This window comes from Mastacembelus armatus, chromosome 21 (assembly GCF_900324485.2).
Source record: "Mastacembelus armatus chromosome 21, fMasArm1.2, whole genome shotgun sequence".
NCBI lineage: Eukaryota > Metazoa > Chordata > Actinopteri > Synbranchiformes > Mastacembelidae > Mastacembelus > Mastacembelus armatus.
Window position 1 is genome coordinate 13,166,302 of NC_046653.1, and position 27,074 is coordinate 13,193,375.

Consider the following 27,074-nt stretch of genomic DNA (forward strand, 5'->3'; position numbering starts at 1 on the left):
AGTCACAGGACTCTCCTGAAGAAGAACTATTGATTAACCAAAAGGGACAGCAACTTAGTTTCAATTTTAAGATATTGAAGATATCAATATTGAAGATTTCAGTATTGAAGATATTAACTATCTTCTATTGCAGTAGCAATAGAGCATTGTTCTCTACTATTTCTTTCTTTTGTTTACCTGTTTTACAGTGTGTGCATTGTTTAAAGGACAACACACTTTGACATTTTTGAGAAAACATTTAGTCTCATGTTTACCAAGAATTAGATGAGAAGATTGATACAAAACTCATATCTGTGTAGTAAATATGAATGCTGAGAGACAGTTAGCCTATCTTAGCCTACAGACGACAAACCAGAAAAAACAGCAGCCCTCCCCCTGTAACACAGTAATGTAGGCTAGGCTAACTTTTTCCTTATTGCCTGCTGTCTGCTGGAGGAAGCTTCAGATTTACCATAGAGACACAAAACTGATATCAGTCTTTTGGTTTTATTCTTGGCAAGTAATGCATATTTCCTAAAAAAAAAAAATACTTTTTCTATCCACACTAACAAAGCAAAGTGTGTTAAAACTGTATAACTAAAGATACTGGATATCGATTACAGAGAGTATGATGAGGTAGTCTTACTGATAATTTCATTCAAGCTTAAAAAAGTACTTTGACTCAGGGTCTGTGTATTCTACTATCACTACCCTGTAAAGCTTCCAGTTTCATTGAGTGGAAAAGCATATGTCCTGATGAGCTGCTGTGCCAGAGCACGCCAGCCATAATCCGATCACTGCTGCTAGCTTGGGGTATTTCAGTGGTACAGCCCCATCTCACCTTGCTGGTACATTCACCAGTGCCCTCTGTTCAACAATGCCCTCCACAAGCCCCTTAGGAAGACAGAGGGGAATTTTGGATGACGTCCTTGGGTCTTGAAACCCTTCCCAAGTCTTCACAGAGAACGAAGAAAAAGTGTCCTATTCTGTTTACCCACCCACCCCCACCAGAACAAATAGCTACATCTGCCAGACTGGCTGAGGTTGCTGGAGAGCACAGAACTGCACGTTATTGTGTTCATTTTAAATTTAGATATTTTTCCTAATTTTCTCAGATTTTCTCTTGCCTTTGAAAATGCATAGACATCACCTTTCTCTCCTCAACGTGTAATTGCAATTTGCAAGAGCTAAACTAATTTTACGACACAGGAGCACCTGTATTCATCTCCATATTAATAGAAAACAGAAAGTATAAATCCCAATTTTCCAGCAGCCAGTGTCAGTGAAGATGTTCCTTGAGGGAGAAGGCTGTCTCTCCTCCATTAAAATATTGGTGTTCTCCCCCCGCTTTCTCTCTAGAGCCTCCCTTTTGAGTCAAAATCAGATATCATAATTATGAATGGCACCCAATCTACATCACAGGGCTTGACACTTCTAATATTCATATATGCCAATGCACATTTAAGTTTCCTCTGTTAAGGTGCTCTCTATGTTGAGTTATAGTACTATGTGGTGCTGCCCTTGAATATAGGCCCCTGTGAGTCTCATTTAGCTGTGGAAAAGGGAGATTTGATGTATAGGCTCATTTCGATTAAGCACAAGCACACTGCCCTGAAATATCCATTAGAAAAGAGGAGAACAAACTTTTTGACTACTCTTGAAGCCACTAAAATCTGTTAATCTACACAGTTGACCTCAGCTATTAACAAAGGCGACGAAAAAACTGGTCTCTATTATAAATCAACACATCATCAGTTAAAATTAATACTAGGGGACATTTGGCATTGTCCACTTACACATATCTATTTAATCTTGTGTTTTTAACATCTAATGATAATTGAATGCAAACCTTTAACCATTAATGAATTTGAGCCTCTCTCAGTGGTGAACCTGTGTTTCTGTGTCCCTCTGTGTGTGTGTGTGTGTGTGTGTGTATGTCATTACACCATAGACAGGAAAGCACAGGAGCCATTGTTAGGTCAGGCTCTACAAAGCTACAGCTGATGTAGGTGGTCTACGTTGCCTCATTAGTAACAACATGAGCAGTGGTCTAATGAACTTAAGACAATGCTAATTAATGGAAGAGAACAAAGGCTTAACATTTTTAGAAAGTGCGAAGCACTGCATCTGCTTGTATGACAGTGTTTAAGCCACCTTAATCCGCTTGTGATGCGGTGCATGGTGCCTCGACCGAACAGTGCCGGGGCAGGTCAAAGAGAGCAGCTCCATACCTCAGCTGATATAGTCACCTGTGACAATCCTTTATGGGCTGATAAAGTAAGGGAAGTCTCTCAAGGAACAGTGCACTGACTTGGCGGAGGGTCTCCCCAGGGAGCAGGTGTCAGGGTTGTCTATCAGAAGGCTGAAAGGAGAAAAGGGACGTGTTACCGGGCTCTATTGTATCCCGGTTGTCATTGACTGATCGGGTCCATTTAGCTGGCTTTCACAGTGAATGAAACCACCTGAATAGATGAAAGCGAGACAGCCTTCCCGACAAACAAGGAGGCCTGGAATATTCATGGAGGATCTGTGAGGAAAAGATTAATGTATTAGAAATTAAAATGGGACCCGGACGTATGATCTTGCTCTAACACTTGGCCAGACCTGTGTCACCCGCCGCTAGCGCCTGAAGTCGGCACATGCCGCTGCCAAGGTGGAGAGGAATCATTAAGCACCCTGCCATTGTGTGAGCAGAATAATCAAACTTCACCCCCCCCACCCACCCCTCCACCTATTCTTTCCCGCAGCACTGACAATGAATAATTCTGGAGCCATTTGCAATGTTAACGGCACCTATCTGGGCCATCCATGCCTTTATGATAAGAGCTCCAAATATGCATTTCAACAGTCTGAACAGAAGCTGCTTCACCGGCATTTGAAAGGACACCTGTCAGTCATCTGAAAGAGCTGTCAGTCTCTGTCACGCAACAGTGCCAGTGAAATGGCCCAAAAGATAATCTTTACTCTCTCTCTTTCTCTCTCTCCACCTCTCTCTTTCAGATCACACCAGTTACATTTGCAATAGAGTGACAAGTGATTTACACTGGAAAATGGATTGTGTTTAAACTGAAAAAAGGGGGGTTATTCTTTTAGGCCGTGTTATTCTTTGCTGGTGTACAGCTGTATCAAATAAGATATCATAAATGTGATCTGGGCTCCACTGAATGTCATTATGTGTGATACCGTGAGCACTACACTGACTACTGAGCTCAAAGGTAACTTTGATAATTCATATCTCTCTAAACAGAGCTCTGCGTCTGTGAGAAGAAGCTGAGATGGGTGGGATCAAACGAGCTTTGTGTTTACTCAAAGTTTGACTTTCTGTTGTTTTTAACTGGAATGGTCCTCGAATAGAGATCACTGCTTTGTGGTTTTATCTGCCACGCTGAACAACACTGCCCAGTTATCTCTATATTGATTTTTGCTTTTTAAAAAAATCTCTCTTTGTGTGGTTAAATTATTTCTTTACTTAACTCTATAAACCAGTATGTTGTACATACAACCTATGTGACCACTATGTTGGCAAGGAGGCAAGTGAAGCTCTCTGCCCCTCCACATGTAGGCCAGTAATTTGTTAAGCACGACTAACTTGTGTGCCACCAGCTGTTGGTGATATTTACAGCTGAGTGCAGAGGATGTGTTTGGACCAGGCTTGTAGGGCTAGGGCTGCACTAGGCCCAGTCCCACTCCCCTTATGGGCACTCCATGGGCGACGACAGCCAGCGCTCTGTGCAGACTATAATAAGATAAATAAGATAAAAATCACAATAGGGAGGTGCACAGAATGACACAAAAAAAATGGTACGTGGTTTGGTGAGCTTGCCGGGTCAGCGGGGTAAGAGGTAAGTCTCTTACTTTGTGAGTACAAATCTGGAGAATGACTTTTATAACAAGTCATCCTCTCCAAAATCTCCATAGTCACTCTACACTGTGGATGGACCAGTTGTAGTACAATGCTTTCCTAATCATGAAGAAACACTGCTAATTTATGGAAAATTTCATTATGCAGATCAGACATCGGCAACACATTTCAGTCACTGAAGTTTGTTACAACTGCCTAAAACTGTCTACAATGTGCTGCCAGGAACTCTGCCAAAATGTAGAGTCACTTTAGTTCATCTAGCACAAGTCAATACAAAGCTCTGTGGAAATCCTTATGCTTACCCATCCAAAATTCTTTGTTGTTTTCCTGCAAGTCAGGCCATTTTCACACAGAACAAACAGGAATTTGACGAGCAATTTGAATTTTGGGCGCTCTTCTATGTCACATAGTTTCCACACCATGTCCGTTCCTCCAACAATCTCTTCATTGTGGCTCAGTGAGGACACGGTTCAAGAAGTGAGTCACTCGATGAATGTTCACTTTCATTTCAGAGCGCAGTAGGCTGGCATAATCCCTGATACTGAACCCTGACTCACCAGGTCTTTTTTAGATTGAGTGTTCTGTCCTTCTTCCATTGTGAAAAAGGACTTGCACTTGCACTTTTGACTAGATAAAGTTCAACTACACGCTCACTGATGAAATTACTTGTGTCAGAAAGACAACAAGGCTGTTGTGAACAAAAACATTACGAGGAAACCCACTGAAGACAAATGAGCGCATGTTCAAATAATTCACGAGTGAATGAAATGTTATGAGTTAATCAAATGAAGTGAATGAAAGAACAAAAGCGAGTAGTTATCTTGTCTGCCATTTTTTTTCACCATTTTGAAATCCTCACACAAATGAATGTCAATAGATGTGCTTGTACAACAGCTTTCTTACAAATTATTCAGTGACTACAATTTTGCAGTTGAAAAAGTCACACACAGAAAGCCATTTACCTGAGTCACAAATGAGTATGTAATTGAGTCCTTAGGGAAAATAACTCAGTTTAACTACTGGAAATAATGTGTAAATTCAATACATTTCCTAATGAGCTCATTTGAGTTTGCTGCAATTATATTTGCTAGTCTGGGTGCAGATAGGATTCTGCAGCTGAGTTGAGGTGAATAAAACCACTGCTCCCTTGTATTCATTAAAATTAGCATATGGACCTGTCAACACTTCTCAGAGGCACGTTGTAACAATGCCATTTAGCCCTGCATCAAGCAATGCCAATGGAATTAATGCATGTGGTGGGTAAATGCCTCCCCACCCCTAGCGACAGGGGTGGAACAGGACTGGCAATGCTGGCTCTGACGCACAAAAGACACTGCATTTTAACAGCCAGGGCCTGGCCTCTGACCAGGGGCCATCCACATCAACACTGCTTACACTCCACTATACCTCCGAGCTACTGGCCCAGCCAACAAGCCATATACACACACTGAGACAGGCAGAGAAAGAAACAACGCAGGAGAAATGAAGACCACCAGTGTGTGAGCAGTTATAGGCTGTGTGTCTGTGTCTGTCTCTGTCTGTGTGTGTGTGTGTGTGTGTGTGTGTGTGTGTGTGTGTGTGTGTGTGTGTGTGTGTGTGTGTGTGTGTGTGTGTGTGATGGGCAAATAGCAGTGGGGGCAAGGAGCAAAGCAGAGGAGATGGAAATAAAGATAGGTAGTTGGCTGCAAAGTAAACCTTTGCATCTTCTTTTAAAAGCCGTCGTCTGATTCAAGCAAACGCAAAACTTAAAATTATTCCCAGAGTTTATCTGTGTGTAAACTTGAAAATATTCATATAAAAAGAAATGCCAGAAACGAGGAGTCCATGAAAAAAGGAGCTCCTTTATTGTTGTTTGTCATCGTTGCACTAAAGCTGCCAGTGAGAGAAGGTATTGTTGTTCAGTGGAGCACACAAGGCCCTATTGCTTTGTTGTGCCAGGATTTTAAAACAGGCACGAGTTATCAATAGACCACAGACTATTCGACTCACTCAGCTGTGCCTCTCGATACACTTCAGAACCTTGCATGCCGAACAGCCAGCCATGATCTCACACAATTGGGCTGCTTTACTGACAAACACTGTTTCCAGGTGGATCCAGGTCTATGTGTAATATCATATGTGTCTAAACCGCTCAGATTCTTCTTCAGCTGATACACATTATCAACAGGAACTATTTCAATTAATGAAATCCAATTAAAATTTAAGGCATGCAATATTTAACTGTAATTTGCTTGTGATAACAGAAAGGGAATCGGTGAATTCAGCCCCATGAAAGAGGACAGAGGAATAAAAGACAGGCTAAGGAGAAGACAAGGCCTCAGCTGTGTTCTGCACTGATCTACACTCTGTGATTACCTGGAGCAGAAAACTGAATGTAAAAGCCTTGGGCTGGCTTTGATATTTCCATCGTTCGTTTGTCTGCTATGACCTGGACTACATCTAACAGACCTAGACTGGAGGTCAGGAGGAATCAAGGGAGAGGGGGAGAGAGTCAAGGAGAGATTAAAATTAGAAAAAGAAGTACTGTTGAAAATTTCCATTCCTTTTTTTAGCCCAGATGCTGACTCTTGAAATGGCCAAACACACTCACACACACACTTACACAGATGATCCTTTTCTGTCTCTAACTCTCACACACCAACACTCATTATGGTTACCTTTTGTCCAGTATTGGGTGCCATTACCACTCCCACCCCAGCACTAAAAGAACTGGGACCAACTTTATTCTGTCAGGGTGCTTATTAAAAGATTACATATTCACACTTCTGCAGAGCAGACCCTTAATGAGGATAAAGGGAGACTCCTAGAGTTTGTCCTTACTTTATGACAAACTATAGGCAATAAGGTGTAGGTGAAATTAAAAGGTACCTTATAGTCTTAAGACACAGTGTATTGAGAAGATAAATATAGTCTGGTGTTAATATAGTATGTATACTCTCTTTGGCTTTGTTTCCATGTCTTTTTAATGATGGATGTAAAGGACAGCACCTATGGACTGGCATGCAGGGGGGAGGGGTTGGTGACTTTGGAGGACCGAAGGTGTCCTCCAATTATCAAGGTATCACACTGCTACAACTATTAGCACACCCGCCCATGTGGTGGCCTAAGAGCAGGCATCACTTCATTAAGGCCAAGGAGGGGGAAAAAACTGAAAAGTTAACTTATGCAGACGTACTGAGGAGGAATGTAAAAATAAATAAATAAATGAATGTTTAAACATTTTATGACTCTGTTAACCCTGGGTGGAATTGTAATTTACAATTACAGTAAATGCTTACAATCAGCTTCATTGCTGCAGAAGCTACAGAGTACTCTAAATAGTAACAGTGTTATAGTATATATATATATATATATATATATATATATATACTATACTATACTATATACTGCCATATGGCAGCATTAGTTTATTATATAGGGAAGTCACTTTAAGTGTTGGAATAATGTTATACTGTTTAGAAAAAGAAGCAAAATTGAATGTTAGGACATTATTTGCTTGAGCCAGACTGAAATGTAGTTAGTCAGAAAGGTAAACAGATCAGATCGTCCTATATCCTCATGTTATTTAAGCTTGTTAATTTGTTTATGTGCACAAATACCGGTAACAAATTAAAGGAGCCACTTCTATCAAAACCTTTTGACAGTTATTTAAACTCTACATTATGAGAGAAGAAATATTATATAGATGGATCAACTCTTACTAATGCATGGAATTTATCCATATTTTAAATCTGCCATAGCTTTCAGTGAGGGCTCACAATCGTTTCCCAAACATGTTGTTGTGTGTAAAGGAATACAGCCAAGCTCAAATTTCTTTTGCGTTTCTTCAAGCGCAAAATACAAAAGGCCTAGACTGCCACTACCTGATTCAATCAAGTGTGTTATATTGTATACCCATGGGCAACAAGGCAACGTGTATTTTAATTAATAAAGTAATACCCTGATCTCAAAGGCTTGGCCCTTGGCATTCTTGCTGCTGTTTTTGTAAATACTCCCAAGATCCCTGCAAAGAGGCTGAGAGCATTTTTCCACAAACTCAGACTCAAGCAACTGGATTTGATGTTTGAAAGTAAGACATATTTTCAAGCATTGAAGGGAGTCAAGTGTTTTTTTATATATATATATCATATATTAAAGCTTAAAAGCTGAAGACAATACATTGGGGTACAAGTCACTTTTTAGATAAAAATGAACTGGCAGGAGGAGGAGTAATAAAAGTCTAAAATTTGTTTGTAAGTATTAGAAACAAGTGATATAAAAGGGAATAAGAAAATATCCTTATGTAGGCAGAGGACATAGTGTGAATGAAAGTTAATGTTAAGGGCTATGAAGCCAGAGACATGGCCGTGGGTGCTATGTTGGGAGGAATAACAAGCACAGTGAAGGGTAAACTCACGCTTCTTTGGAGATTCTGGACCGGAAAGAGGCCTGAGGGAGCTCATGGGCTTATGGGATATGGGCTGTGTTCAACCTTTCTCTGCAGCGACACACACCAGAACAGGGAAAAAATGATGACACTTTTACAGTAAGCAATGAGAAGTACTGACTCATTTGTTCATACATAATAGAAATGTTAAACAAAGACAGAAAAGAAAAATAGCCGTCTTACATTAAGTTATGGGACCCATAACACTGCAGTCCTTATTGGCAGGTTTTTTGGCGACATTGCTTAAGGCTTTCATCATAGCATACCAGATATAACTTGAGACAATCAATCTATTTTCATGTGCAGAGAAAGATCAGTGACCTGTCAGTGATTTATTTCAATATTTAATCTGTTGTTTTAAATGTAATAATAATTTGTAAACAAATAGCTTTAACATCTTTTTTTTTTAGCTCACAAATTTAATTTTAATAGAACAAACATTTTAATTAGCTAACAGAAGCACAGTCACAAGTAAATCTAAAGTGATTATTCCTGCCCTTAGAGAAAGGCTGTCTCTCTGCGCTCTGTCAAAAGGTCAATTATGGCCCCAAACCGGCATGCAGTGACAGTGACCTGGAAGCGCTACTGATGACCCCACATCCAGGGGCCCAAAAGAGTTGATCATCTAACATGCAGGCTGCCCGGAGCCATGGAAATCTGACATTTGTCCTTATTCAAATGAACACAAACAATATGCATCTCATGCCTCTGCCTAACCTGTGCCAAATCTTAGGCATAGGGACCAACAGTCTTAATGCATTGTCCTCCAACCCAAGTACATGCCCTTCCCTGTTCGTACAGCCACACAGCAGTTGCATACAGACCCTGCAGTAACAGCAGGCTGCAAGAAGGCACCATCTTCACCAGCCACTACACTGACACTAGTCATTATAGTCCTGGTCTACAGTACTGGGGTCACAAATTGAAAAGGGTTTGTAGAGTAAAGGAACATGTGAAGAGTTACAACAGTTCAAGTTGTGTGTACTGTCAAATAAGAAATGGCAGATTAATATTGTGTTTGTTTCATGTTGTTGCTGGCTGTTATTGAAAGATAGAGCCTGAAATCGATATTTTTATAATAACAATGGATCAAAGACTATGTGTACTGTGAAAGGCATTACTAATGGAGATGGATTTGTAGAATTACCACGGCCCACAACTTTACTGCTTTGGTGACTCTCCACCCTCATAACACCATGTTCTGACACAGTATAGAGTCATGTTCAGCAGAAAAAGCTTTAAATGCAATGTGTCCAACACCCAACAGGAGACAGAAGTTACACATCACGGAGGATTTAGCAGCTAAATAGTCTGATATTTCCTTTAGAGCTATAGGCACAAGACCAAAAAACACCACTCAGTATTGAATATTTGTACTGTTACTTTCTTCAGAACCATGACTCAACAAATGCCTTGCATTCTGTTTGTTGTGTATTTAGCCAACTAACTAGTTCACTATTCATTACCTTCAATTGATGTTGTATGTCAGTGTTTTTATTTCCACATCCAATAAGTTATTGCACCTTTGGATAATAAAGTATCCTGAAGTTAAACAATTAAACTGATGTTCTTAGGTATTTTTTTGTTTGTCAACAAGTCTCATGAAAATATCAAAGGCAAATATTTCCTCAGTAGCCTCAAGCCTATTCGCTCATAGTGAGGATATGTATATTAAAAAAAAAGTTGCCATAAATATATGACAATATATTGTTATATGACAATATGTTGTTTCCTAAAACAATTGCCAGTGCAGGTGAATACTTAAAACAGTAAAATATAACCAGTTATCCTTTTAGTGTAGTAAAATATGATAAATATCCTTATCCCTATATGCATAGCTTTTCATGATGAGCCCAACACAAGCCCATTTACTACAATGGAGTAAAGCATTTTGCAAAAACACCTCTATAAGAAGGTTATTGCTGTAACACTGGTGTATACACAGTAAATTCCCCCTGAATAGCACTTGCCTGAAGCAACACCTACCATAGTAAATGTTTATCCATGTGGACTTCCCATCTCATGCTGTTTTGTCTGTGTGTGCAGAAGGTAGAGGCCTGGCCTGGACCTGTATGACACAGAGCAAGGGCTCTCATGTCTTCAGGGCGTTCCATAGAGCATGATCATGAAAAGCAGAAACATGAGGAAAACTGCAAAAGGTTGAGCCGTGGAAACGTCTTTCTTCTGCACGTCAGTTAATTTCCTCCTTTTCCCTTTGGTTCCACATCACTTTTCTATTATGTTTTGAACACAGTGAAAACATAATACAAATCATGCTGCTGGAAAAAAAAAAATCTAATCATTACACCCTCAAATGAAAAAAAAATGGATACTAGTGAAAAATGTAAGGGATTTGTTATTTTTCACATTCTAATTCACATCACAGAGGAACCGAAAAGAAACACATGCTGTATATCAGATTGGTTTGGTGCCTTTTGCCCCAAGCCATGCAGCACACACTGATATTAGTTTTAAATACAGATTGCTGGCAATAATAGAACAGAAGAGTCCATGCCTGCCACATAGGCCCAGTCTGGAGTGTCTCACATTGCTGGCCTGCCAAGACAGCTTCAATCAAAAAGCTCAAATAAATGTAGTTCTTTGGGCTCTGTCAACTGTAAACTGTTATTGATCCCAACAAATGAAATTTGTTCACGTTGATCGATCAAACACATTATCTGTGTTTTCCAGTCTATTACCAGCAAGTGGAAACTCAGGAGGCATCAATAAATAGAGTTGGGTCACCCCGGGTAGATTCCTTTCAAGCTGGAAGGGCTGTAAAAACAGGCGACCAAACATAAGTACTTGTACTTAAAGGTAATGGACCTGCATCATGACTAAACACTAAGTGCCTGGGGTGTCTAGATGTGGAAAGCACTTCTGTAGCACCTTCAAGGTCTAGAGACACTTGAGTGTGTACTGTATACTTGCCCTCCTCTCTTCTGCCCCTGCTAATACCCCCACCGATCCTTGCACACCAACGTATGAAAGCCTTCCAGCTGGCATCCAACGCCTATACTTGGCAGGTCGGGAGGAACAAGAGAATTAAACCTATATCGCCCTAGCTACCAGTTCTCAAATATCAGTGGAGTCCAGCACTTCACTAGGGACTGGGGAGAGGAAAGCATGTCAATGGAACAAAAAGCTCCTTCTGGCACTACTCCACTCAACTGTTCTGCTCACTGCTATTACAGGAATAAAGTTTTCATGTGAAAGTAGGTACAAATGCTCCTGTGAGGCAAAGGTCCATCTGAATGTTCAGCTTTTGTTATATTTCAAATCTCTATGAGGAGAAATGCAGAGATTTAGACCTGCACTCTTCTTCAATCCTGCATATTAATTGACAGACGCACTATTAAATATTTTTAGCTAAAACACATACAGTCTAATGCAACAGGCCTGCAATAACTCCCACTGTCGTGATGGTTTTAGTGTTCAGTTTTGTTTTCAAAGGGCGTTGCATCAAGTTTATTGCATTTTGAGAGGCCGTGGTTTGTGATGTTGGTGAATTGAACCGTGTTATTGTGAACAAGTGATATAAACGGCATTGATAAAATATTAGAAACACCTCGCAGTGTAATAAAACCATGATAAACTGGCCGAGTCTAAGTTGCACTTATGTGTTTACTCAAAAAATACCTGCTAAATGTGACCTTTTCATAATCCTTAAATTACACTTAGTGTTGTTTATTCTTGCTGGCTTTACCTTAGCTGAAGTTGGTACATGTCCACTTGCCACCACACTGCATCAATGATTGTCTCAGATCAGGAAAATAACACCAGACAACTTATTTATTTCAGAAAACAGCTAGTGTGTTATGTGGAAGACAAACAGAATACCTTGCGACTAGCTTTGCAGGTTATAATACTTGCTTTATTTTCTCTGTGTGAGGATCAGAAACTTTAGCTGAACTTGATTAAACCCTATTTCCCACTGTCCTTTCACATTTCTTCAGACTAACAGGAGAGTGACAGCTTGTCCACAAACCCAAGGGCAGCCTCACTAGAAAGACGAATATCCACCCCTCTACAGTGATAGAGCAGCTCTGATAGCTCCTTTATTATGGAAAATTATTTTAAACAGCATAAAAACGGCAGAGGCTCATTTTTTCCATGTTTCTGCCACTATCACTCCAGCTATTGATAAGATGTCTAAATTTATTGCAGAATAATTCTGCAGGAAAAGAGATAAAAGGTTGCTGAATAAAATATGAGGCGAAGGCTGTAAATTGTAGCAATGCATATCATTTCATTCAAATGTAGGACGCAATTACCATCTGCTACACTCATCAGTCCCCTCCTTTATGACTTAATTATATGTTTAATGCTATCAGATCAAGGAAAGGGCAAAACAGATGAATGAGAAAGAAAGAGAAAAGATTCTGCAACAAGACAAAAGGCAGATGAAAAGTAACATAAAAGGATGGAATTGATTTCATTCACCAGGAAATAGAAAAAGTTAATTTAGATACAATGTTCCCTCATCTCCTGTGCCTTTGTAAGATAATAAAGCCAGCATGTTGCCAATAGGTCTCATACTAATCAAACAAAAGAAGTCAAGTTCCTCAAAACTCAAAGTCTTCCTGTATTCATTTTGAATTGACATGAATTGTCCAACATGTTATATGATCATTGCAATAATTTCAGGTCATGACATCAATGCATTATCTACATAAAAGTTAGAGTGGTGCAGTGGTGAATCATAGAAGGTTAAAGCGTGTAACATTGTAGATCTCTTCCATCTGTTGTCTAATTTATTTGATTTAAAGCTTGATCTCTACTATACGTCGTTTTGAGTGATTTAAAGACACCCACAGGTTTTTATTTACTATTTTCGATTGTATTTCATCAAGATATTACTCGCTGTTTTGCCCTGTATGTTAGAACTGTGAAACAAATTGTATTCTGTTGTCTTCCATTGCAAATGTAAAATGAAACTTCACAATACTGAAACTTTTTGTTTGGATGCAAATCATGTACGGCAGCGTTCACAAAGAAAACTGGGGTTGTCCAAATGGCTGTGGGGTAAAAAGCTAGCCAGTGGGCATCCCAGGTGCCAGCGGGCACTGTCCTAACTGTGTACCTTTGGCCAGAACTCATTATAGGGTGACATTTAGGACGGCTGCTGCCCATGCCAAGTCAGCCCTCTGGATTGAGACAAATTATGTAGTTATTTTTTATGTCAGACATTAAGTCATGTCCAGTGGGAGCCAAATCAGTATCACCTTCATGTCACCTGGAAAAAAAATGATAACAGCCATAGACTTCTTAAACAGGGGCGTTCTTCAACTTTTTTGTAAAATACTCTGGTGTGACAAAACGAGACTGTATGGAATTATGGCTTGATCTGTATTGCAGAGACTTTAATGGAAAAAATTTAACTTTTTTTTATTCAAGATCCTATTATGAAATGTATTTTCTAATTCCTTAAAGCATTCACTCATCACACAAACATTCACAGCCTGGTGTACAATCACAGTCTTATCGAGCTTGTCCTTTCTTTTTCCAGGGATCCTGGCATTAAAGAGATTGTCAAAAGAAGGAATTTCGTACCTGTACACCGCAGAAGGTATGATGGCTTTCTTTGCACTATGGGAGTGTTTTTCTTCCAAGTCTGGATAAAAGCAACAAATGAGCATAGATTTGCAACAAACCCGTTACAAAATCACAATGGTTTATAATAAATTTGGCATGATAGATGCATGCTGTGAAATAAAACAAAGCACCTACACCTGTGTCATGTGATTTGATTTATAATGCTTTATTGTCATTAGCATAGACTTCCAAAATATTTCAATGTCCCTTAAAACAAGAAAAATATTTTAATAGTACATCTCAGTACTTGGTTATATTTTTCAATAGATATATATTGCAAAAGTTATAGTAGATGCAGATTCTCCCAGTAAGCCAAGAGGAATGTCATCCCAGCCGCCACAGTACTGCACAATATGAACAGAGCTAAAGCTCCATCTTGTGGAGTAAAGCAAGTACAGCACCCTAACAGCTTCGTGTTTCTTATTTCCCTTTACATCATTTAAGTCATTGAAATGATAATGTGTTTAACATGCACATGTGTCAACAGAAAAAAAACAAGGCATTTATTTCGTCTGTGTGTCACATTGTGTATAATCATGGAGTATGGGTTTGAAAAAAAGAAAATATGCAGTAAAGCAATAAATATGTTACAGTACGGTCATTCAGTGGGAGAAACACTGTTGCTTTGAAAATCCCATGAATACATCAAAGAAAGTACATAAGGAACAAAACAGATCAGATCAGACATACATGAAACCGTCACGTAGTGAGCAGGTCACACTAGTTTGCAGGTTATCTCACAAAGCATGAAATGAATTAGAGTTGTTTATCTGTTTTGTGTTATTGGGTAAATTATATATAATTGTTCATCTGATGTATTGAGAGTAAATCATTCATTTGATGCATATGCTGTGGATGCATTTTGCACACAAACTTCAAGATGTAACAAAGAGGAAAAAGAAATGGGATGTAATTGATTATAAGTTAATTGTGCAAAGGTCTCCCTGATGGGAACCATCTGTCAAAACAAGCCATACATTCACTAATTCCAATCATAATTAATTAAATGGCTAACAAATTACATACATCATAGTTAGTACAGGGGGGAAACTACCGCAGGAACTGTTATGAAACAAATTAGCTTTAACAATGAAAGAAAATTACATCACATAACTAAATATTATACTTGTTTCCGCAAGCCATATTTCTTAATGAATTCTCTAATTAATTTAATTCACACAATGTGCATAATTTGGAGCTGAAAATGTCAGTGGGTCAGATTTAACCATATTGTTGCTGGCTGTCTATTTCAACGAGAGCCATATTAGGACAACATGACCTCTATGTAAATTACACAGGCAAACTGTTGTAATTTTAATTCCAGTGTCTAATTAACATGTTCTAAAGGTATCATGCAAGTACATTTAACTCATTTTACACATGCCAACGTCAGATATACATTGGCCTTCATTTTGTGTAATCGTCATGACGGTTTATGTTACAGATCATGACAAAAAGGTTATTATTTTTTCATGCTTGTTGGGATAAGGGCTAAAAAGTCTTCTCAGTGTGTCTCCACTCTCACAGTTAAAGGACTGAGCTCATCCAGAAAGCACATACATTTCCATGATAAGAGAATTTATAACATACAAAGGCTTTTTAGATGCCTATTGGTATCATTCAATGATACTGCAGTCAAGAGGTGTAATTAAACATAGTAAGGCTGACTCAAACGATGTCACAGAGGCATTTGTGACTACAGAGTGAACAGTTTAATATATTTTTTCCTTCATAGAAGCATTTGCTTTAGGGCACAGGTGACTCATTTAGAGCAGGCGTGTCCAACCCATGTTCCTCAAAGGCCACTGCCCTGTTTGTTTTCCAACTATCCCTGCCCTGCCCACTGCTGATTACCTGGATCAGATATGTTCAGTGAATCAGAAGCTGGAAGATACCATCTCAGATGAGGGTGGAAGTGGGGGAAGACAAAGTGAATTGGTGTGGCAGGAATAGTTGCAAGCAGGGCAGTGGCTCTAAGGAACATGCCTGCCCAGCCCTGATTTAGTTGGTTCAAAATACTGTATATTAGCTCAGTGCACTGTAACCTGCTGAGTACAACAGAATTGACAGACATTAAATGAAATGTAACACTATTACCACACTCACAACTATACGCATTATCAATAAATCTGGTGATTCATGATGAATTCTTTGAGCTTTAAAATGTTTAAACACGGTTGTCACTTCCATCTTTGCAAAGCCACTGTCAGTGAAATCTTATACATTTCACTACTCTGCCAGCTCTGTTTGTCCTGACCCTGTTCCTGCTCAATTTAGCCCAATCAAATACACCAAATGACGTCATCATTGAGTGTGAAGGCAGAAAAAGGATGAATAAATGAATAAATTGCCCAGTGGATGGAACATATAAGTTAACACATGCATTGCAGGGCTCGGGGGCTATCCTGAGGCCAATCATTTAGCTAACACACTAATGAAAGCGTGTGTAGTGTGGCTAAGGGCAGCCACCATGGGAGGTACCACTCCCCTCCCTCCTCATGTTGGGGACTGTTAATAGGCTGGATGGAGCCAATGGGACTCCCAAGAGAGGCCTGCTGATGAAGAGGAAAACCTGTCGTCGCCTTCACTAATCACTGCCTAATGGCCACAGTAACACAGGTTTTACAAATCTGAGTGTGTGTGTGTGTGTGTGTGTGTGTATGAAAGTTTTAAAGCATTGGTAATTTCAATAAAACAGGAATTGAGGAACTTATCATGTTTCTATTCTTAGAAGTGTGTAGGCCTATATTTTGGTGCACAAAGGTGTTTGGTAAAAATTGTTGTATGTACATAACAAGCTCACAAATATTCACCAGTAGGAAAGTGTTCTTAGGTTAATGGATTCGCCATCACCATACCATAAAATATCTGCTCATTGTCCTTTTGCTTCATATCATCAAAGGCACAAACCACAAAACAAACTGAAAATACAAGATGCTTAATCAGTTAATCACCGTAACATAGAAAGAATCAGTAAAAATCTTCTACCAGTAAAACTATAATTCTTATTATCAGAGTTTGCCAGCCACTCTTTGATTCCAGCTTATGTGGTGGGAGGATTTGCCACTTTTAGTTACATAAATAACTGTGAATTGAATATCTCTTGTGTTTTGGGCTGATGGTCAGACAAAACAATATAACCTGGAAAACGGGATATTTTTCATTATTAATCAATCTATCAAAAATAATCTCCAGATTTCTTTACTGTTTACAAAAGTATGACTTAACAAAACAGCAGTAAAACTGGCTGAGCTCTCTTTGACCAGTTGGGAACCCAATAATTCAACATTTTTATATGTAGGGCTAACTCCATATATCCATCCGTTTTCTATACCCGCTTATTCCAGGGTCACAGGGATCTGCTGGAGCCTATCCCAGCTCTCTTTGTGTGAAAGGCAGGGGTCCACCCTGGACAGGTCCCCAGTCCATCACAGGGCCACATAGAGACAAACAACCTCACACACTCACACTCACTCCTATGGGCAATTTAGAGTCACCAATCAACCTGACATACATGTTTTTGGACTGTCAGTTTAAAACCACTGGGCCTGTTGGCTCAACACATCCTGCACAGTTGAATCACGGTGGTTAATCAGGTTATACCACATTTCAGGGTGTGCATGTGCGTGTGCTGCTTTACGCGCCCGGGGGGTGAGGGGTTGGTCGTGCAGGTCAAGCTTGTTAAGTAGAAATGACGTAAAGCGTCAATTAACAAGTTGTGACTTGGTCGAACTTTTTCTTTTTTTTTTTTCTTTTTTGTCAACGTAAACGTAACGTTGTCAATCTGAGTTAATAAACCGCATCCGGCTAAGACCTCCGAAGTAAAGTTCTCATTAAAGAGAAAGTTGAAATTACTGATAGTTTACTCTTGGCAACAGCAGTTTAAAATAAAACAGTATCAGCTCACTGTCCACTGAAAGGATTTTTCATCATCATTCAGTCTTAATTCAATACACAGCCTTCTTCAATCTTCTTCTGTCTTTATTTTGGAGATACTGATATAAAGGCTAAATATTGTGTTAACTATGTAGATATCTTTTTTATGTACTTAGATTTTTTATGTATGTGTATATTTGTTTTTATTCTTCTGGACTGCGAGTCTAAAAAAAAAAAAAATCATTCATTCACGTTGAATGTCTTATTTTGAAGCCAAAACGTCAAACTTCCTGTTGTCGTCTTGCTAGTTCCGGGTAGCTTGCTGTTAGCTCCGTGTAGCCGAAACTTTACAGCCAATCAGAGTTGACTGAGTGACTGACTGGCTGGCTGACTGACTGGCCGACTGCCTGACTGCTACGTCTTCATACAAAACTTGGTGTCGGTTAAAGTTTGGCTTGGACCCGGCGAAGAACCCAATAAAACTTTATCCTCGTTTCCTTCCGTGAGGCAGAAGTTGGTGAGTCCCAAACAAAATGTCTCCAGGCGGTCGGATTTGTCCGGAGCGACACGCTAATGAGAAATATACAGGAAATTAGCATTAACTAACATTATACTGTATCTTCGCGCTGGCCCATGAGTGTCAGACCCTGACTGACAGCACCCTGTGTAATCCGTCTAGCATGCCACGCAGGCAGCAGACTTCTCCGGAGACAACAAAAAAACAAATCAGAAGTTATGTCTCTTTGACCCCTCTCTTTTTTTCTCCGCGCATTTCCTTTTCTCTAATCTGAAAATGATGAAGGTGAGCAGATACTTAAGGGGGAGTGGGAGGGTACTCGCCTTTGTGTTCGTCGCCTCTGTGGTCTGGCTGCTGTTTGACATGGCTGCACTGCGCATATCGATAAACGACGTGAACAGTCAGCTCACCAAGGAGCGAGTGGTGAGAGAAAGAGAAGCTCTCAGACAGCAGGTCGTGAAAAGCGGGTTTGGACACCCAGTGCAGAGGGTGGCTGTCACCCAGAATGCACCACTAAGTTCGGGCATCAGACTAGACCGGGTGTACAGACAAAGAGGAAAGGAGGATCAAATGCTGGTGGGCAAAAAGGTGGACTCTTTTGAGCAACAAAGAGATAATCTCGCCAAGACCCACAGCTCTACATCTAAAGGTCAAGAAGGGGCTGCCCTGCAAAATGTCCCATCAAAGGAAGGTGTTTCTGCAAAGAAAAAAGCAGTCAACCTGGATCTGAATGGGACAGAATTAGAGAAAGACAGAGTAATAGATGTGTCTCATAATGCATCCTTACCTGTAGTGGTGTCTAATGTAACGCAGATATCCGCTGATGCTCAGAAAGAGAAGCATACTACTTTACCGCCCTCTGAGAAGAAGCCCAGTAACGACAGAGACGCACTGCAAAAAGCTGTAGAAGAACCAGATGTAAAGACAAACAAAAAAGTTGACAGTGAATCAGAGCCAAAACAGAGCCGGCTTCAGGCAGAAGAGGAACATCGTGTTGAAACGACGTTTAAACCTCCCAAAAACAATGTAAAAGAAGTGGTAAACAATGGTGGAGAGAAGGGACTGGTGAGGAAGGTTAATAAAACTGATCTGAATACAGAGAAGCAGCCCCTAAAATCTACTAGTCTTCAAGCAGGAGAGGACACTAAGAGTAACTCCACCGGTGCCAGAAATCTGGCAGTCCACAAAGTTCTTTCTCTGGATATGACTCTGGCTCCCAGAGATGCCAACGCAGTGGGTCAGTTTGGTGTGGCGGCATTTGTTGCCAGTAACGAAGACGTGGAGGTGAGAAAGAGATGGGACGAAGGACATTTCAACGTCTATCTGAGTGACCAGATCCCATTGGACCGTGCCATCCCAGACACAAGGCCTGACATGTGAGTCAGTTTCTACACATTTTACCTCTAAAGCTGCGCTGATTGTGTCAAACTCAATTCTTCATTTTGTTTGTTTGTTTGTTTTTTTTTTTAGGTGTGCACAGAATCTGGTCCACGATGACTTGCCTTCCACCAGTGTGATTTTCTGTTTCGTAGATGAAGTGTGGTCCACCCTTCTGCGCTCTGTGCACAGTGTGCTCAACAGATCTCCACCACACCTCCTCAAAGAGATTATTCTGGTGGATGATTTCAGCACCAAAGGTAACAGTGCCCTGAATGCATCAGAGAAAGAGCATGTTACCTTCAAAGGAGAACTTGCCAGAGAAAAAACAACTGCTATTAACGTGAGGCTTTTATTATTAGTCAAAGTCCTTGCTCTTTTGTCCGCATTGAACATTTTTCCGACTTCAAATGAAATGCCTTGCAAACATTTCATATGGACTTTTTTTTTTTTTTTTTTCGAGCTGTCGTGTATTTTTCTGGTTAATAAACTAGTTCATTATAATTACATAGACATAGTGGTAATATCTTTAAATTGCTGGTTTTGAACAACCAACAGTCCAAAACCCAAAGAGATTAGCTAGACAGTGGTGTTAAAGAGAAAAGTTACAGGTTGAGAGTTTATTATTACAATGCTTGTTCAGTCACATCCTGTCAGTGAAGTAATTGGTAAATATATAAATGTATGGGTTACTTCAGCGCCACATAACTTGCACAAAGCAGCTATAATGTTAGAGAACAACATATAATTTGGTTCCTGTTAGTTTAAATAGCAACTGATGATTACTTACATTTTTACTGATATTTGCTTAGCTTTTTTATTTTGATCAACTTCTGTCATTGGTGTTATCTGCCATGCACTGACCTTAATGCTGTAGTCTTACTATTCACTTGCACTCTGGCAGACAATCTGAAGCAGCCGCTGGATGAGTACATGTCCCAGTTTCCCAAAGTGCGAATCGTTCGTCTGAAGGAGCGGCAGGGCCTGATCAGGGCCAGGCTTGCCGGAGCTGCTGTTGCCCAAGGTAAACATTGCAATGGTTAACTAAATAGTACATACAAATATACACAAGTCATTGAAGATGATGGAATGATGGGACATGTCCATAAAATAAAAGATAGTAGGCAGATAAATAACAGATGGTAACAGAACTCACATGAATGTGGTAAATAATGTGGTCAGACTTGTAATTTATAACTTGTAATTGTAAATGTTACACTGAAAACAAGCTTGTCCCTGTCCACAGGGATAGAATAGTTTAATGGCCAGTAGTGTATTCATGTATTCATCTCCTTGTGAATGATTTACTCATATTAGTTCTCTTAATTCAGTTATGCTGAGTTTACTACTTGTGAGTTGTAGAGTGTGTCAACACTGAATGTGTGGGTATTTGTATCAGGCTAACCAACATGGCATAGATAAAAGCACATTTCCATACAGAATATAGGCCATGGAATTTTTTTTTTTTTTTTTTTTTTTCAGCTTTTATACTTGCAAATGAGCTCATGAGACAAGACACGTCAACATATTCGAAGAATAGATAAAAGAATTGATTACAGATTTTTTTTAATTGTAAAAATGAATAAAGTGCAACATTTCCTGTTCACAATGCACACATAAACTGATTTGGGTTTTTTTATTCCCTTCTGGTGTAGTGATCTCTTATTCTGATTCACAAAATTGCCACAGATAAATGCATTTTAAATATGTCAAAATAGAACAAAATCTGTGATTCAGCTTCGCTATCCTCTAAATCCAAAATGTTTGTGAGTTGGTGCAACAGCATTTGCACCATTGTATGCAACAGTTGGGGCTAAGTTTTATAATAACTAGGCTTGTAACAAATACTAAACATGAAAGGAAGAGACAGTAATATGAACATTATGAAACTGCACGTTGTTTTTTGTTACTAACCCTCCCAAACTAGCTAATATGCATATTATTTACATACATCATCAAACTGCCTTTTGAAGAACTGATGAGATGATTGATACGTGTTACAGGGGTTGCATTGTTTAACTGCAGCAGGATGTTTGCTTTTCCATATTGCAGGTGAAGTTCTTACCTTCCTTGACTCTCACATTGAATGTAATGTGGGCTGGCTGGAGCCGCTCTTAGAAAGAGTCTATCTGGATCGCAAGAAGGTTCCTTGTCCTGTTATTGAAGTCATCAATGATAAGGACATGAGGTGACTGAACACGCTTATATTTGATTATGTAACATACAGTAATTCAACAGTTCAACATTAAATGTTATTGTCATGTTGGAGCTTCATTTCTGGATCTTTCTCTTCAGTTATATGCTGGTTGACAATTTCCAGAGAGGTATTTTCAAATGGCCTTTGGTCTTCGGCTGGAGCACGTTAACAGAGGAGCACATTAAGAAGAACAACATGACCGTCACAGATCCCATCAGGTACCTGGAGTTTTTCCATGACTCATTGCTTTGAATTTTTTGTTTATGTTTAATCAATATATTTATTACTTGCCTTAATCTAATATTTAGTCTTTTTTTTTAAAATGTATTTTCTCATACAGATGCCCAGTTATGGCTGGAGGCCTTTTTTCCATTGACAAAAAATACTTCTATGAGCTTGGTGCCTATGATCCTGGGCTGGATGTATGGGGTGGGGAAAATATGGAGATTTCATTTAAGGTATGTCACTTAACTAATAGATACATGAATATTGGCCACAGTGTTTTGGGAACTCCACAGAATTTCATGGTTTCATTTAAACAGATCTGGATGTGTGGCGGGGAAATCGAGATTATTCCCTGCTCTCGAGTGGGACACATCTTCCGAGGACAGAATCCTTACAAATTCCCCAAAGACAGGCAGAAGACAGTGGAGCGTAATCTGGCGAGGGTGGCTGAGGTCTGGCTGGATGAGTACAAGGACCTTTTCTACGGCCACGGCTACCACCACCTGCTGGATAGAAAGGTCATCAATATCGGCAACCTCACGGAGCAGATTGAGCTGAGGAAGAGGCTCAAATGTAAGAGCTTCAAGTGGTACCTGGACAACGTGTACCCAGACATGGATGCTCCTTTAGTCGTAGCTGAAGGCTTGGTATGTAAATGATGTGTAAATGTTTGGATGTGTCACCCACCCCCCCCCAACTCCAAATACTCTGTGATCACTTTGTTTACAGTTTCCTTAGACGATCAGTTAATAATGAACGTTTGTCAAGCTTTCACCATGAAGCTATTGTTATCTCGGCTGAGAAACCCTTTAACAAAATCAACCCAAACAGACGCTGTGATTGTGCTCTTTTGAAACAAAGCGTTGCTTTCCGTTAAATCCTGCATCATTCTCTCATGATTCATTGAAGAAATAAAACAAGTAAACAAATCTTTGCAGCACTGCTGGTTCAGTTCTCTAAAGTTTTGTCATCTGGTTGTTTTCCTTGCAGGTCTTCAATCGTGGATTAAGAAAATGCCTTTCTCTGCAGAACGGCTCTCTGACCTTTGACATATGTGATCTCAGCAAGCAGGTAGATGTCATCATTACGTTATTTCACAGCAAATGCATATTATTTTAACCACGTTGTTTTTATTTTCTCAATATTTGTGAGGAAAGTATAAGCTTATCATGCAGTGTTGGCTCTATGCCTGTGCTAATTATGGGGGGTCAAGCCACAAAAATGTAGACCTAAACATTGACAAATGCAGTCCAAGACAGAACCCCTGCCACAATAAAGAAGGGTGGAGTTAAAGACAAGACCAGACCTTGGTCTTTTTGGAATCAATGCTGCCACACTGAGCTGTCTTTCAAAATCTTTTAGATTTCAGGGAGCATAATTACATATTGTCACTCCTCGCTCTGGTTTTCAGAGTCAGCACTTCAATTACACCTGGATGAGGCACATTCGCCAGCAGGACATGTGTGTTGCTCCAGGCAAGGAAAACAGCTTAGCTGTGCACTTATGCGACAACACTAACTCTGTGCACCGCTGGTTCCACAAATCGTCCAATTCAGCTATGGTAGGTTGACTTAGGGTGTGCTGTTTGCTTTGTCTTCTTTGTTTTACTCTGTCATTCTTTGCATTTGCATTCATTGCGTAACATGTTTCAAACAGGATTGGCCTGTGTCAAGTTGAAAAAAAGCAAAATGATGCTGCATGTTAAAAATAGTATAATGATCAAAGCATGTTTAGAGGCTGAAGCTTTGTTCATTAATTGTGTTTCCTGTTTTGTCTTTGTGAAGGCGGAGCATCTCGTAACAGTGGTCGTTTCCCAAAGCATGTGCCTGGAGGCTGGACCTCAGGGTGACACTCTTCACCTCAACCCCTGTGAAACAAGAAATGCCTTACAAAAGTGGCAGTTCACACACTACCGTGCTCAGCGATGAAACTGAAAATGAGTTGTATGTGTATATCATGGACTATAGAGACCTTCAGTGGCCTCACATTACAGTGTGGTCTGTGGTCCACAGTCAGAACACAGAGGATGTGGGAAACCCTTTGATGGCAGTAATACGTGTGGTGTAAAGCAGGTATTGAAGCGATGTGCAATGTTTGTAATGAACCTTTATTGCATCAGCACAGACTGACCTTGAGTTCAAACACTTAAACCAGAGGAAAGAAAAAGCAGCAGTTTTTGTTTTGTTTTGTTTTGTTTTTTAATACTTGGACAGTAGATTTACAAATTTTAGAAAAGAGCCTCTTGATCGGGGGGGAAAGGTAACAAAAGTGCCTGACGATTTTTAAAAACTAGGTCCATCCTGGGAGGGGGGGGTCCTTTAACACAACATATTTCACCTCCAAAGGAAAAAAAAGGACCAGTGCCTCAGATTTGAGATTTATGTTGCGTTTGTTCTGCCGATACTGAATAATGAGGAATAATGAATTAAGCTGCATGTGAAGTGTGTTTTTTTTTTTTGTTGTTGTTGTTGTTGTTTTAGACAAATGGGTGAAACAGCTGCTTCTCTGGTTTTTAACGCTGTGTTGTTTAGGTGTTGGTTTTCGTTATGAAAACTGTCTTTTGGGATTTATTACTTTTTGTCAGTAGGGGGAAGTGTTGGTTCAGAACACAAATTAACCCTGTACTGTGATTTCATGATTTTGTGATCTGTTATGAAAAGCCTTTAACTACAAATTGATGGAAATTAATTTCTCTTAGAAACTAAAAATAAAATATGGAGAAGGTGCTTTTTATTTATTTTATTCATTATTTTTGTCCAGTCTGTATATGTGCGTAGTTAATCATTTGAGCAGCCTGACAGTTCCACTTCTCTCTTTCTCCAAAAGGTTCAAATAGTGAAGCTCTAACCACATCTTGGATTTTGTAGGTTGGAGGATTAAGAAGCCCAGAGCTTCTTATTTATTCTGCTGTTCAAAAACCTGCCTTACGTAATAACACGTTTCTGTGTTAAAACCATCAAATGAAAAAGCATCTAAGTTATGAGATGATGGTTACACATTTATTTTACCAGATACTACACAATAGATATAAGCAGTGCTGTTCATTAGAAATCTTGTGTTAGGTTATTGTGACCTGGAGGGTCACCACAGAGATTTTCATTACAATCTAGAAGCAGATTTTAGAACAAATACATATACACACCAGTCTTCTTAAGTGGTCATTCTCTATTATGGATTATGTCCATAAAACACTTGACACCTTATGTTTTCCATAAAAGGCAGTGATAGCATCTTCTTACGAGTTCATTATCTTGTACTCAAACTCCTCTATCTTCTGGCGGGTGTTGCCTCTGCAGATCCTGCGGTAGGACACTGTGCTGTATTTGGAAGACCTGAGATGGTCGAAGGATTTCTTTTCCAGAGGCAGGGTGGAGCAGCCTGGGCTGGGGCCCTGATGAAACCCCTCAGGAACATGAAAGTTTTCATCCTGTTCTGCTGCCTGTTCCACCTCAAGATGTCTGTTGCCTGATACCTGGAGTTTAGCACTAGCCTCCCCATTCAGCCTGGTATAGCCCTCCTCATTAGATTTATCACTGGGTTCAAGGTTTGGCATCTGAGCCTGTGCCATCACCTCCTCCTTTACTTGTGTATTTGCTGAAAATAAAGAAGGGACAAATCTGTTTTGCCTTCTTTAAACAAAAATCTCAAACCTGTTTTCACTGTATGATAATGCTAAATTCCACTTACCTATTTCTAAAGATATATTTTGCTCTGGTTGCCTTTGCATGTCTGCATTTGTGCCTTTTGGGTGCGAAGATTCTTCACAGCTGATCACTGACTTTTCTGGAGTTAGATTATCCTCTGCTCCTGGATCTGCAGAATCCGATGGATTCATAATTTCAGTCTTTGTTTGGAGCTCTTGGCATTTGTCTTCTTGTTCAGTCAGAATTAATTGCCGGGTCACTTCCTTCTCCATCAGTAAATTTTCGTTGTCAGAAATGAGTTCTGCTCCTGGATCCCCCTCTATACGTGGGAAGGATTCTTCAGCTGTTTCACTAGAGGCAGGATGCTCGCACTTGTCAGCACCGAGATCACAAGATGTGTTTTCTTTTGCGTCCTGCTGAGTTTGGTCATCGTCACTGTAGAACACCGAATCGTCTCCCTCCTCCATCGACCACACATCTCTTTCCTCAGGCTGCTCCAGTGTCTGTAAGGTGTCAAGTGTGACCTCCCTTAACCGGGATGCCGATGTATTCTTATCTTCTACTGTGATTGACGGAGCCTCCGGAGGCTTTGTGCTGGTGTCCATCTCCATCTGTCTGTTTTCCTTTCCTTATTTTTCGCAGAATGTCAGTTGACTCAGAAGTTGAGCAGCTAGACTTTTACACATTGTCTGCTCTGCGGGTTATCAAAACACTTATTTTCATCCTATAGGCCCTACGCAGTGAAAACATTTTTTTGTCTTGCAGTTCACTCAGCAGTCCAAGGTCAAGCCCCCCCCCTCCCAGTGCTAGTACCATGTAATTCTGTGTGCATGGTGAATCACAGAAGAACAAGGGTTTTGTTGTACACTAAACAAAGGATCTTTGTGATTCTGGCATCTGCATATGGAGTAATTGTACTCATTCTTTAATCTCTACTGGCTGACCACCTACATTCTGTAACATTTAGAGACTGGATTATCATTCCCCTATATAGGTTTTCTACACTGTGCTTTACTGCATGAACCCATAGTGTTTTTGTAAAAACCCTGTTATGTCTTGAGTTCTGAGTGAGCAAAGACCTTTTGAGGTTGTCGTGAGTTTATCGCCACCCCTTTGAGTCTGAACTCTAGATTTGGAACCACTGGAACAAAGTACTTTTACATTAAGTACTTTATTAAATAAAGTAGTTAAAACTGGCAATAAACTCTATTAACTAGCAGTAACACTGTGTAAACATTGATGCATCAGTCAGTCACAGGGAGCATTTTATTTTTCTATGTATTTGTACTTTAGCAAAGTTTTCTACGTTTTTAAAGAGGCATTTAGTGTAAAGGCCTATTGAACTGTTTTCTTCTTCATTATACACTTTGAAAGAA

The 27,074-nt window shown here is 39.8% G+C and overlaps 2 protein-coding genes across 2 annotated transcripts; one reads left to right on the forward strand and one right to left on the reverse strand.

Moving 5' to 3' along the window:
* The first annotated feature begins 18,070 nt into the window (after positions 1-18,070).
* galnt5 (polypeptide N-acetylgalactosaminyltransferase 5) lies at positions 18,071-24,780 on the forward strand. The gene is made up of 10 exons (XM_026296334.1): positions 18,071-19,631; positions 19,726-19,892; positions 20,537-20,656; positions 21,685-21,820; positions 21,928-22,047; positions 22,170-22,287; positions 22,372-22,701; positions 23,045-23,125; positions 23,466-23,615; positions 23,839-24,780. The coding sequence occupies exons 1-10, from the start codon at positions 18,532-18,534 to the stop codon at positions 23,980-23,982; spliced, it is 2,466 nt and encodes an 821-aa protein (XP_026152119.1). The 5' UTR covers positions 18,071-18,531; the 3' UTR covers positions 23,983-24,780.
* A 509-nt stretch (positions 24,781-25,289) lies between these two features.
* ermn (ermin) lies at positions 25,290-26,392 on the reverse strand. The gene is made up of 2 exons (XM_026294680.1): positions 25,742-26,392; positions 25,290-25,648 (listed from the first exon to the last, which is right to left on the reverse strand). Exons 1-2 carry the CDS (start codon positions 26,307-26,309, stop codon positions 25,290-25,292), a joined length of 927 nt encoding a protein of 308 aa, XP_026150465.1. The 5' UTR covers positions 26,310-26,392.
* Positions 26,393-27,074: the final 682 nt, after the last annotated feature.